The following is a 14393-nucleotide window of genomic DNA, read 5'->3' as shown; positions in this document are numbered from 1 at the left end:
ACCATATTATTTACAAACAATAAGCTTACATAATTTAATAGCCCACTCATACGCACAGATAAACAAACAACAGTGCATTAAACTGACGCTCCGGTGATGTTGTCATTTGACTGATCATCATCACACTACCCTAACTGCAAGTTCTTCAACACTTGTGATAGTGCCTTCAGAAACAAGATCTTGACTGTCAACTCATCATCAAATGATTTTTGACCAATGCAGGTATTTAGATTTTTGGGGCAAAATAATCAGAAAAAAACTCTGTAATTGGATTGTTTTTTAGTCAAACTCCACTCACTCTCTTGCAGTTTAAGGTCAACGGAATCCAGACCTTCTTCACGGTGTCTTTCAGCACTCCAGTGTAGTACATGACCATCACCTCATACAGGAGACTGGCCGTGCGCTGCTTTGAGCTTTTGTTCAGTTTGACGTCTCCACCGATACAAGGTCCTGCCCCATCCATGATGATCTAAAGGCCCATGTTGTTTTCAGTAGGTGAACCAATACAGAGTCAACAGTTTTCAGAGCATTTAATTTTTACATTTGCACATGCTTAAAGGAGAACACTGGGCAGGATGTAAAAAAAAATAAAATAAAAAATAAAACTTTCTTTAATACAATACAAACCAGAAATAAATGACAAGTTAATCAAATTAGCATTGATATTATTAGCATAATGTGTAGCAGAGTCTTGGTTCACCAGATAATTAATCAAATCCTGAAGCAAAACCAGTTGAGAACTAATGTTTGAATTGTGAGAATCTAATAAATTAATCAATTTATGAAAGCAGAAAGCAAAAAAATAAACCTGCACAGTAATAAGGGTAAAAGATGAAATGAATCTTTATCCTGTACAAACCTCTTTGTTCGGTTTGTTTATTTTTTCTGCATCACCTTTGCCTCCTCTTTTTTCAGCTGATTGATTTCTGTTAAGAAATCATCAATATCCAGCATGGACAGATATATTATCTCTCTTCAGATAACAAGTTTACATTTTAAACACAGTATTACCATTACTGGTTTCTTCTTAAAATGTAAGGACTGTCTGAACTCCTTTTAAATAAGTGAGCTGCTGCTTTGTTTTGTTTACTTAGGATCTAAATCTGAAAAAAAAATTAATTAATCCGCCACCTGCTAGTATGGAGCAGAAACTACTACTTATTGGGAAGTAGTAAGTGATCAATATTATTTTAAAATATGCACTTTCGTTTGTATACCTAACATGTTTAAACATTGAATATTTCAAAGATTTCACTGTGAAGCATAGGTTTAGTGTGTTCCATTTCTTGTGAGCTACACTATGCAAACTGCAATAACTTAATGACACTACTGTCATCAAAAAAGGAACTAACTAAAAATTCTCTAAATGTTTCTTACTCAGCAGGAATTAATTAGAAACCTTTTTTTATAATTACGGTAATGGGCAGAGCTACTGTATGACATCACTGCAAGATTAAGTGAAAGAACTGGATGAACTGGAAGCTTCGACAAACAACATTTCTATTCAAAAAGCAAAAATTAACGATCACATCTGATATTCACTCACAGGTAAGTGATAAAAAAGGCAATAGCTCATTCAGTTGTTTGATAGTGTGAAGCAGTATAATAATGTTAGTAAAAGTATGTCATTTAATTGGTTGTAAATCAAAGGCTTGATGTGTGCCGTCAGTTTAGAGATGGCTGAAACAGGAAGTACTTGAACTGCAGACAGAACAAACAAAGTCCAGTGAAAATCTTGTTAAAACTTTTAAAAAAAAATGATACCTCATGTTTATAGGTGTTTATGGGTTATAGGCCTATGTTTGAAATATTACACTTCCACCTTTTCCCTTTTCCTTTTTGCGGAGTTTTCAAAACTTGTAGCGGGAGATCTATAGGCTGTGTTACAGTAGATGAGAAATAAAATGGCCATTTCACGTAACAAACTTACACATATTGCCTACCTACAACAATCCACCCGACTTAAAACAAACTCAACGTCAACTTGAATTGAGATATGTCTCCATGATGACACAGCTTTTCTCCCGACGTTCCTATACGACCGCAAACTTGTATTGTATAGGTCCAGAAATTCTGACACACACAGTACTAGCTGTTCATCCATTTTGCTTTCCGTGCTTGTTTGGATGCCCCGTTTCTATTGGCCATGTGGGCAATCGTCACAGAGCATGAACTATTTTGAACTTTGACCACGGCATGTGCTTGCCAATGTGTGCTCCTCTGCACATGCACTTTGGTCGACGCAGCAACAAACCGTTCTCACACGGCACAAACCATTGAAATTAACGGGTTTCATAGCGCAGGGCATTCCGCGTTCTCTGTAAAAGGGCCATTTTAACGGACATTAGCAAGTGGTACTCATTGCAGAGTCAAATGAATTCCAGCTCCACTTCTCTGGATGTCTAATGGGGTGGAGGGATAGAGTTGTGGGTAGGGTAGTCTCGCGTAGCCAGACCTTCAGACTGACATCTGGAGGTGTGGAATCCATGGCAGCTTTCATTGGCCAAGGCCCGCCCATGAGGCCGTTTGACTGACATGTCAAACAACCAATCACAGTTCATTTCGTTCAGCGTCACGTTTCGGGGCGTGGAAATATCACCACAATAACAGACCTGTGTGTGAAATTCTCTGACGTATTTTAAAGATTCTATGCCAAGAACTTTAAATATCTCACATACTTTTGAAACTCCAGTGTTTAGTTGATCCTGATAAGCGCTCGTGATCACAGTTGTAACACGACGGCTTTCTTCTTTCGTGAGGGGGTTTGGTGTCATGGCATCTTTGTTTCCGGACAGAACGTTAAAGAACACGACAAACACGTCTCCCGGTAATCCCGTAGAATTCAACCAATCCATTGACGACTTTCGACACTCCTGAAGTGTTTCTACTTTTGTGTCCCATATGCATCAGACATTTAGCCAATGGTCCGTGAGTGTGACGTCTGAGGCTGAGACTATGGGTAGGGTTAGGGTGTGTTTGGATATTCTAGCTTCACCCATTAGGCACAAATTACAATCGCTTCTCCTCGCTGGACGTCTAGTGAAGGACATAGCTTAGAGTCAGTGAATTGCTTTGTTCAGCAATGTAGATATTGGGCCAGTTTTACTAACAGCTTGCGCCAGTGCAAACCGTCTTTTGGTGTTAAAATAGTACTGTCAGGTTTTACTAAAGATGCGCATTGGCAAATTAGCGCTGAAAAGGCATGGACACAGTTATTTTTGCGCCTGACCTTAATGAATATGCATTTGTAGGAATTTCCCTTTCAGACACAAAATTTATGGGAGGAGAGTATTCAAATGAATCACGCAACAAGATTTACTAACTTTTGTGCTCGTCAAATTACTGGCATTTGCGCCATTATTTAACGCCCCCAAAAAAGCATGTCTTAAACTATTTTGGGCTTGAAATGGATGCAGTTTGCTGCTAGGAGGAGGCAGCGGAGAGAACAGAGAGTGCGTGGTAGAAGGGAGAGGATTTTTTCCACACATATTAATTTATTTTGAATGCCAGAAGTACACATTATCCAAACATATTGTTTGCCAAGCCATGTTATTTTTAATTTGCTTCAGGAAATAAAAGATGACTTGGAACCCCCAACTAGAAGTCTCGCAATACCAGGTCTATCAAAACTATTGCAACCCTTCTTTTTGGCCTCCGGTTCTTTTCAACATACTTTGGTTTCTTTATTGTTTATTCACGACTGCGCTAATTTTTGCTGCACTTGATATATTGCGTAGGTTGCTATGTAAATGAGATATTGCGTATGTGTTTTTTAATTTTGCATTATTAGTAAATCACCTGCAGAAATTTCCACGCCCATCTGCGCTCTTTTGGAATTGCATTCTCGCACTAATTTGCCCTGTTTAGTAAAACTGGCCCTTTGTCATTACTTATCTTTTCAGCATGTTATCTTCCAGTGGTGCACTAAATGAGGAGCTCCAGTGCTCCATCTGTCTGGATGTGTTCTCTGATCCAGTCACCACTCCATGTGGACACAACTTCTGCAGAACCTGCCTGATCAAGTGTTGGACAAACACACATATCTGCTTCTGTCCATTCTGCAATGAAATATTCAGCAGAAGACCTGATCTCAAGATTAATACAAAACTCAAAGAGGTTGTGCAGCACTTTAATGAGAAGCTCAATCTAGGAAGATCTGAGGTGTTCTGTGACTTCTGTGATGAAAGAAAGCAGAAAGCCGTGAAGTCCTGCCTGACGTGTCAAAGCTCTTACTGTGAGACTCACCTGGAGCCTCATCACAGAGTCCCACGTCTAAAGAAACACAAACTGATCAACGCTGTGGAAAATCTGGAGGATTATATATGCCGGAAACACGAGAGACCTCTGGATCTGTTCTGCAGAGATGATCAGACGTGTGTGTGTCTGTCCTGCACTGAAGGAGTTTGGTGAACTCTGACCTGTGAATTAGTATCACGTGAAACCATGTGACCAATAGAAGATCAATATGTCAAGGCATGACCTCGTAGATTAAATAAAATAACATAAATGTAAAAATGCAATTTACTATTAATGACCTCGTAGATTAAATAAAATAACATAAATGTAAAAATGCAGTGCTGCAGGAAAATAGAGTAGATTGTATGTTTTTACAGTTTGGATTTACTATTATTTGTTATGTGCAGAGATGGGTACATTACTTACAAATTGTAGCCAGTTACTGATTACAGATTACATTATGAAATTAGTAACAATCTAGATTACCCATTTTAGGTAATCAATATTTTTTAGATTACTTTTTATCTGACTTGTTTTAAACTTACCATTAAAAATACCATATTTATATAAAAAAAGCAAAAAGAAAGAAAATATTTGCTACTTTTTGATATACACATCAAAAAATGCATTAAACATTACATTAAAGCAGGTTTTTCCAAACTGGGTTTAATGTCAAAATGCAGCGGGTTGTGAGTTGAGTAAAAGCTGATAAATATTTAAATCATAAAAATGTAAAATAAATTATTTAAACACTTGAACACTAAAAATAGAAATATTTAATAAGTTTACCTGCATGTCAATGTGACCATTAAGCAACACTGAACTGTAAACATGTGAATGTGTTGTTAAATTATCTATTTAAAGTAATTATTTAATGTCAAATGGGTTTGACATTAAATGAACAAACATTCATAAACATGAAAACAACAATTGACATTATATGCCCAAATTACATTCCAGGTTTGATATATTTTTGTCCAGGCTTCCAGAATCAATTGTTACTGGAGGTCACAGAATATGATGAAGGCACTGCATAATTATTTGTTTACATGGTCTAAATTGCTCGAGGGGTGCTTTTTCCCCTCAAATTCAGAAGCATGGATCGCAAAATTATGTACATGACATTTACATGGCCAGTTTATATTGTAAGTATAAACAAAGATAAATGGTATGAAACAGTAGAATTTTTAAAGAGGAAAATTTAAAAGAGAAATAAGAAGAATTAGGGAGAATCAATAAATTATGATTAATTTACTGCAATGATGTGAATAATAAGTCAAAAAGAGCTTTATTGCCAAGTATGTTTGCACATACAGGGAATTTGTTTTATTGTCACAAGCTTCCAGTACACAGAAACGACAATAACAACATGTATATTAAAAATAAACATGCATAATATAAAAAATAAATATGTATAGGTGCTATAGATAAAACAGAATATGAATTGAATAAAAAATAAAGTTGTAGGAATGTACTAGGATGTACAGTGATAAATACATATAAGGTTATTGCACATATTTTTATTGCACAATGAGAGACCATTTAACTGTTCATGAGGTAGATTGCCTGGGGGAAGAAACTGTTCTTGTGCCTGGCTGTCCTGGTATTTGGTGCTCTGTAGCGCTAACCAGATGGCAAAAGTTCAAAGAGGAGATGGCTTGGATGTGAAGGATCCAGAGTGATTTTCTGAGCCCTTTTCCTCACTCTGGATGTGTACAGTTCTTGAAGGGTGGGAAAGGGAGCACCGATAATCCATACAGTGGTGTGAACCGTTCTCTGTAGTCTTCTGATGTCTGATTTTGTAGTGGAACCAAACCAGACAGAAAACTGTCAGAAGATGGAAAGTTAAATTCAGAGATAATTGTGTGTTTTTCTCTGTGTGTAGAATCAGCTGCTTCAGACACAGACAGACGTGCAGCAGATGATCCAGAACAGAATGAAGAAGATTCAAGAGATCCAGCTCTCAGTAGAGGAGAGAAAGGTGAGTGGGAACAAAGGATTAAAAAGTAATAATGTTATACATCATAATATTTCATTCTGCTTAATTAAATGGATTTAAAAAAATCACACGTTTCAAGTGACATGAGAACCTTTTTAAGTAAACTATCTCTTTAAATAAATATGTAACAATGTAACATATTGATTATCATATAGAACATTTTATTTATTGATCTCATTGATCAGGGAAACACAGATAAAGAGAAATCAGCCAGTGTTGGGCTCTTCACTGATCTGATCCGCTCCATTGAGAGATGTCAGTCTGAGCTGCTGAAGATGATGGAGGAACAGCAGAAAGCAGCAGAGAAACAGGCTGAAGATCTCATTAAAGAGCTGCAGCAGGAAATCACTGATCTGAAGAAGAGAAACACTGAGCTGGAGCAGATCTCACACACTGATGATCATCTGCACCTCCTACAGGTCTAACATCTGTCTCATCACTGAGAATGCAGAATATTATTAGTCAAATGCTCTGTTGACAAACCTGATGAGCTGCTGTCTTCAGAAACTGTACAAAAGAGAATGAAACTGTAATAAATTCAAATTAGAAAAGTTAACCGTGTAAGCTCCTGCAGATTTAAAGTTTAAAAAGTACTTATTTAATACTCTTCTCTCTCCTGCTGTAGATGTTTTCATCCCTGTGCAGTCATCCACACACCAAGAACTGGACTGAGATCAGTACTGATTCTAATATGGACGTGCTCCCTATGAAAAGAGTTCTGATTCAGCTGAAGAAAACTCTAGATAGGAGTCTAAATGAAAAACTCAGTCAATCTGGTATGTGAATATCAAATACAATGTATAGAATTTTTATGTTGAGCTCCATCCAAACATAAGCAGTTAAATCAGCATTACTTGTGAATACCAGAAAGCAACATGTAAGGAACATGATGTAATTATCAACATACCCATACAAACTTCACTCACAGGAATTACATCAGTATCAAATACAGTAACCAAAAACTGGATAAAATTAATCAGCCTAAAATACATTTTCCCACCTCACAAAGACAATTTAGATATTTTACAGCTCAATTGACACATATTTACACTGAATAATTCATATCAATAATTACTTATTATTAATTAATATTAGATCTTTACTACAAATTTAAAGGATTAGTTCACTTTCAAATAAAAATTTCCTGATAATTTACTCACTCCCATGTCATCCGAGATGTTTATGTCTTTCTTTCTTCAGTCGAAAAGAAATTAAGGTTTTGATGAAAACATTCCATGATTATTTTCCTTATAGTGGACTTCAATGGCTACTAAACGGTTGAGGGTCAAAATTACAGTTTCAGTGTAGCTTCAAAGGGCTCTACACGATACCAGATGAGGAATAAGGGTCTTATCTAGCGAAATGATGTCATTTTCTAAAAAAAAAAAAAAATGTAAAAAAAAAAAAAAATGTATATAAACAGAAATGCTCGCCTTGCACTTCTCTGCGATGCATGTCCATGACTTCATGTAATACGTAATTAGATTGAAAAGGTCAACGCGTGACGTAGGCGGAAGTACGACTCAGTGTTTACAAGTCAAACGTACAGAGACTAAGTCAAATGCCGTTTACAAAAAATTTACAACCTAGAAAACTTTTGAACAGTTCTCCTTCTCCACATTTGTAAACACTGACTGAGTTGGTACTTCTGCCTACGTCAAGTGTGACCTTTTCAACATAATTATGTATTGCGTGAAATCATGGACGCGCATCGGAGAGCAATGCAATTCTGTTTATAAAGCATTTATTTATTTATTTTTTAATGACCTATCATTTTGCAAGATAAGACCCTTATTTCATGTCTGGTATCATGTAGAGCCCCTTGAAGCTGCACTGAAACTGTAATTTTGAACTTTGAAATTTGACCGTTGAAGTCCACTGTAAGGAGAATAATCCTGGAATATTTTCATCAAAACCTTAATTTCTTTTCGACTGAAGAAAGAAAGATGTAAACATCTTGGATGACAAGGGGATGAGTAAATTCAAAGTTAATTTGAAAGTGAACAAATCCTTTAAGCGTCATATTTCTGCTTTAATCTCTCTGATATGATTGTCTAATAGACTTCCATTGTAAGTGTATACTGTACATTAACATTCTGCATTCTGTCACAAATGGATGAGAAATCTTTACATGCCACTGATGTTGCCAATTGAGATAAACTCACTTGTTAACCTGAAATTTTTATTATAAATAATCACTATATATTGACATCTGTATCCACAGGGTTGAAGTGTGTACAGAAGTTTGCAGGTACAGTGCGACTGACATAATTTCCTTCAGTACATTTTATACTATGTTTTATATGAAAATATTTGTTCTGAAGTTAATTGATAATGTCTAATATCTCATCTAGTGGATGTGACTCTGGATCCTGATACAGTGAATCCATATCTCATCCTGTCTGATGATGGAAAACAAGTCAGTCATGGAGATATTGAGCAGGACGTCCCAGAAAACCCAAAGAGATTTGATGTCTTTTCTTGTGTTTTGGCAAAGCAGGGATTTAGTTCAGGCAGATTTTACTATGAGGTGCAGGTGAAGGGAAAGACTAGGTGGGATTTAGGAGTGGCCAGAGAATCTATAAACAGGAAGGGAGAGATCACACTGACTCCTGAAGATGGATACTGGACTCTGATTCTGAGGAATGAGAATCAGTATAAAGCTTGTGATAATCCGTCGCTCTCTTTATCTCTGAAAGTGAAACCAGAGCAGGTGGGAGTGTTTGTGGATTATGAGGAGGGTCTGGTTTCTTTTTATGATGTAGAGTCCAGCTTTCATATCTACTCTTTCACTGGTCAGACATTCACTGACAAACTCTATCCATATTTTAGCCCAGGCCATAATGATAAAGGAAAAAACTCAAACCCACTCACTATCTTACCTGTTAACAAATACATTCTGTGCCCTGAAATATGCCCTGAATTGCCCTGAATATACTGTTTTCTGAAGGGAGGTGTCAGGGTTATGGACCTGTTGTCTGTGTGTGTTTCCCTCCATGTGCCTGCCCTGACCCAGTTTCCCGTGTGTTTGATTGTCCATTTGGTTCAGGTGTGTCTAGTTAATTAAGGTTGTTACCCCATGTATTTAAGTCCTAGTCTGTGCAAGCTGTTTCTGGTGGGTCTACTAAGTTGTGTTCCTGTGTCATTCCTCATTCCTGAGTTGGATTTACCCCTGTGTCTTGGATTTAATAAAGACTATTTTGTGTATTCTACGGCTCCGTGTTCCTTCTGGCAGTGATCATGACAGGAGGAAAACGCCTAATGTTTAATTAAACACATTGTGTTAATATTCTGGGCTTATGTGCATGTTTTTTTAGCATCACTGTTGTAATGGAGATGTGGATCCAAATGCAGGCTTTAATAGAGAACATAGTCAGGCAGGCAGGGTCCAGCACCAGCAAACAGCAACATCCAAGGTAATTCAAAAGGGTAATCCAAAAACAGGAAAAGGTCTGGATAGGCAGCAAACAATCAAAAAAAAAACAAAAACAGATAAACAGTCCAAGATAAAACACACAAAGGCAAAACAAGAAGGGGCAGAAGACACAAAGACGTTACAGGCTAACAATACTCAGCGAGATGTGTGTGTGAGAGAGAGCAACATTTATAGTCCACCTGATATGGAACAGGTGTTAACAGATGATTAGTTCCTAGGCAAAGGGTAAATGGGAAATGGAGTCTGGGGTGTAGTTGCATGGGCATGGGATGGAGTGCCCTCAGGGGGAGCTCATGGGCACTCCAGCTGGTAAGTGTAACAACTGTCTTAGTCCAAAATATCCCCTTGCTGTGAGCTACTACAAAACCATTCGGAAGCTGCTAGGGATGTGGTTTTGGTTGTCATTTGTTGAAATAAATATTAAAAAATTCAGTTTATTTGTGTCTGTTTTCTGAATGTGACCCACAATTTCTGACTCTTCTCCGTGGCCATGGGAAAAAAAAAATTATTTACAATGACAACAATTATACTTGAATGGACTTTTGTCAGCTTGTTGAACAAACACTTTTATTTGGATATTCTACCATATGATGGCTGAAGCAGCAGTGAACGTCCACTGTGTACCACTGTTTTCACAATAATCAGATCAACATTGCAAACAAAATTCTACAAACCTTAAGTGAAAAAAAAATTAAATCAAATTATCATGCAAAGTGATAAAATAGCTTCTCTTCCCAGCAAATGATGTGAATATTTAACTTCAAGGTAAAAACAAAACAAAAGATAAACAGGTATCCATATTCATTTCGGCATTTGTAGATGAGGGCAATCCTCCCAGTAGGGCGGCAGTGCCCCAGCATGCAACATGGTGTGATGTAGCTTCACATTCTCTATTAATTTCATTATCATTAGTGGAGGGTGATCCTCCTAACATGGCAGTGCCACCCAAGCCTGCTACGCGGCATGACATAGATTCACATTCTCTATACCAGTGGTTCTCAAAGTGTGGTATGCAGAGGAATCACTTAACTAAATATAAATTAAATCTAAAGCACAATGCATTTAAATTTAATCTTTGAGTAAAGTTGTTTTTTTACATTTAAGTACAGTATCGTTTTTATTTAAATTTCAGGTACAACACATTTTAATTTAAAAATTCAGTTTTTTATTTACCTGTTTGTAAGGATTGTGCAGTGCTAATGTTCAAACTGTATATTTACAATGTTAAAGTGGCTGAGAACAATAAAACTCTCATTTTTGAACTGTGCAGAGCCGTAGCTGAATACTTAGGCCTACTTTGCTACTGTATTTTAATGTTGGTCATTATGGTAGTACTTAGAGTGCCAAATGTTTAAATATTTTCTAATCTGTAAAAAAATATAAAAAACCACTGATAAACACAGCTCTATACCCTTTAGCAGCACAGTCCACCTGTCAGAAACTTAAAATGTTTTTCTGCAAACTGTGCAGTTTGCCTTATATAGTTACTTAAAAAGACCCATTGATAACTTTTTCTTATTTAGCCTGTAAAGCCTCTTGCTTTAAATGAGCAGACGTGGGGTGGACATGTTTATATAATGAAATGTGCAGGTTTAAAGTGCATGAGCTAGAGACTCTGTCACTATGGAAACTGATGCTAAAATGCAATTACACGCAGATGAGCATGTTACAAGCAGGTTAACGACTTCTTCCATCCATAACAGTAGTATTGTTTGTGAGAGGCCAAACGATTTATCATTTTGCAGATTTTATCGGCCTATATATATCCTGTCGCAGATATATCTGCATCTGCATATATGCCACAGATATGCCACCGATATTATTATTATTATTTTGTGACACCAGCCAACCCTTTCCCTTCAGTAAGGAGGTCTCTTGTTTAGGCAGCGGCAGACAGGCAATCAAGTAATGTCTAAACAAATCAGAGTCAAGCGCTGTCCTAATGGTAAGTTGCTAACTAGTTTGTGAAATATATAAATATATATAATGAAGTTAATAAACAATGACCCCATAAATTTACCCTTTCAATACAAGTCCAATGTAACATTAACATCGTCAACTGCCATGTCACTCATGCTTATCACATCAGTCACATCACATTTCCACAATCAGCATAGTTTGTCAGTACAGTCAATATCACAGCCGTATCAGCTCAAATGCATAAGCACTTAATTTGGGCTTCCTATCGACCTGGATCGACGTCTTCCTCCATTTCAAAACAAGTGTGCGTTCAAAAAGTAAAGAAAGGTGTTAGATTTTGTATAAGTAATAAGCACGACGATTATCTTCCAGACCTCTCACTTTATTCCGAACAGTAACTTCACATGTTTTTCACTAAGCACCCTTCTTCTCCCTTTCTGTCTGTTGTACACACTTCTTCTTACAATACAACGTCCCTAGAGGTAGCATTAGGAATTACAGTACATGACACAACATGTACTCTAAATAAGTAGTTGTGACAACCTAGACAGCTATTCAGTAACAGTCCGTACATTATATTAAATGCATGTAAACAATGACATCTCTGTAACTAATAACTCATAACATCAATACATGAATGGTCAGCAGAAGCAATCAGTTAACATTTGAACATATTTAATAACATTGTTTTACTGTTACTTCAAACACTTTTGTAAACCAAAGAGCAATTAACTCATTCAAAACCGTTCTCTTTTTTGAATTTTTTTTTTTTTTTGAGAACTACACCTGTGCAACTTGGATGTAAAACAGTCCTGTTTAGTGTACATCATAGTCCTTGTGCCAAACAGGCTTTCATCTCATACGCGAGACTTTCATAGAACTGTGTGTAGTGTTGCGCGTTTGCTGTAATGTGTTACTGGCACAGTCAAACAATTCAGGCAAGTATGCCAGGTGAGCAGCATTCCACTTTTTCCATCACTGAGCAGGAATGTGTTGGGTCCCACTCTCTTCTCTACTCTTACAGGAGCAGAGAATTTTTGGGACTGCACGAGGACACCTTATTCTCACTTTTCCTCCCATGCAAAAGTGAGGATTGTGTGCACTGCGTTTGTGATCGATGTATAATTTCATTTTGTCCTGTTTCTTTTTCACATGTTCACAGACAGCAGCAAGTGTATATATAATATATATGACACAAGATAGTTATAGAAGTTCACAGAACTGACTCCGCAATAGCAGAGTAAAACGGTTTCATCTGAGCATGTGGCACTTTAAGCATTATTATATCGCATATTGAATATCGCATTATTTAATGAGTTATCGCATATCACATTATTCCAGTCCCAAAGAGTTTTTAGTTTTAGTGTTTGTGCCAAAAATCTGTTGTTTGAGCATTGTGCTGATCTGCTGAAGTAAAAATCAGAGAAAAGTACAGAAATAAGAACCAAAGCGCAGAACAGTAAGCTAGAACGTCCGAACGGTAGCGAAGCCGGAAGCAGTGGCCACTTAGCAACAAAGCAAAGTCAATGTATCTTTCCAGAGACCAGATGATCTTTCCCCCAAGCATTGGGGTAGATCTAAACCAACATAAAAAGTCCTTAAGTGCCACATCATTAAAATCCACAAGATGACACAAACCACAAAAGTCCTCCACATAATCCTCTATAGCACAGAAATATTGACGAAGGCAGAAGAGTCGTGAAACTGCTGGGTTCATGGTAGCGGTTGAGTATTCTTTAACAAATGGTCCACTGAAGGGGTTGAGTTGTAATGAACCTAAGTGCAGCTTTTATTCAAAGTAAACCAAACATCCAAACAGAGACTTGACATGAACAGACTTGACTCACCGACAGCAGGTTACAACATCAATACTCAATCAAGGACATTAGGCAACATGAGGGCTATTTATATCAAACAAAACAGGTCACATGACAAGAACCAACCAATGAGAGACAGGACACATGACTAACACCACCAATGAGAACATGACACATGAACCAAAGAACCAATAGCAGGATAACATGAGGGTAAGGCAAATGCATCATTCATTCATTCATAATGGAATCATATGACTAGACAGGAACCATGACAAGGCAAAAATATAAAAATAAAAGACATGAGAGCAATGAACATGAAACCCAAACCCTACGTTACAGAGTGTATGTTTATTTGTTTGTTTGTTTAGACTAGTTATGTGTGTTAGTTAAAAAAAACTTTTGTGCACAAATTACATGAGTTTCTGGTCCTGCTTGTGAATACTGTCCTTTTACGATTCTGATCCAGCTAGATGCCCTAATACATTAATACTGTAGGAAAGATATTTTCTGTAGCCACGAAAATATCCTTTCTTAGAGATGATATGAATTTACACTGAATGTTCGCTGGACGAACAGATTAGCTGATGACAATATTAATTCTGCTACAATTACTACTGGCAGCTGATAAAAATAAATGTAATAAATCATAATTGATTGCAATTATTATTGTACAGTTCCCTTTTGAGCTAATTTGCTACACACGCAACCATTTGTCCCATTAACATGCCACAAGTGTCTATGAGGACATTTGTGTATCTTATTTGTGTAAAAAAAAAAACATTAAATCTCTATATCTACAACAAAATGTGTTTGCATGTTTGTGTGTAACTATGCTTACTTTGTATTAAGTATTATACTTAAACCCTTTAATTTCAAGTTGAGTATGTGTGTTGCAATATTCTTCATTATTGGATGTGTTGTATTGTCAGTCCAAAATTTCAGGTTTGCCTAGGCCATGACAGCTTAGATGCAATAAAGGACTAAA

The 14393-nt window shown here is 36.8% G+C and overlaps 2 protein-coding genes across 2 annotated transcripts in view; both read left to right on the top strand.

The window, feature by feature from the left end:
- LOC109064851 (E3 ubiquitin-protein ligase TRIM39-like) overlaps positions 1-9707 on the top strand; it is a 62602-nt gene extending 52895 nt beyond the window's left edge. Inside the window, exons 2-7 of the mRNA XM_042750547.1 lie at positions 3903-4401; positions 6122-6217; positions 6421-6654; positions 6861-7011; positions 8460-8486; positions 8590-9707. Of these exons, the coding sequence (XP_042606481.1) occupies positions 3904-4401; positions 6122-6217; positions 6421-6654; positions 6861-7011; positions 8460-8486; positions 8590-9167 (1584 nt within the window). The 5' untranslated portion in view covers position 3903 and the 3' untranslated portion in view covers positions 9168-9707. The remainder of the gene's footprint in view (positions 1-3902; positions 4402-6121; positions 6218-6420; positions 6655-6860; positions 7012-8459; positions 8487-8589) is intronic.
- The window catches only part of LOC109061200 (E3 ubiquitin-protein ligase TRIM39-like), a 112674-nt gene that overhangs the window by 52900 nt on the left and 45381 nt on the right, over positions 1-14393 (top strand). The gene's annotated exons all lie outside the window — the stretch shown is intronic.

This window comes from Cyprinus carpio, chromosome B23 (assembly GCF_018340385.1).
Source record: "Cyprinus carpio isolate SPL01 chromosome B23, ASM1834038v1, whole genome shotgun sequence".
NCBI classification, from domain to species: Eukaryota; Metazoa; Chordata; class Actinopteri; order Cypriniformes; family Cyprinidae; genus Cyprinus; species Cyprinus carpio.
Note: the sequence above shows the minus strand (reverse complement) of the source record. Positions and strands in the feature narration are given on the sequence as shown.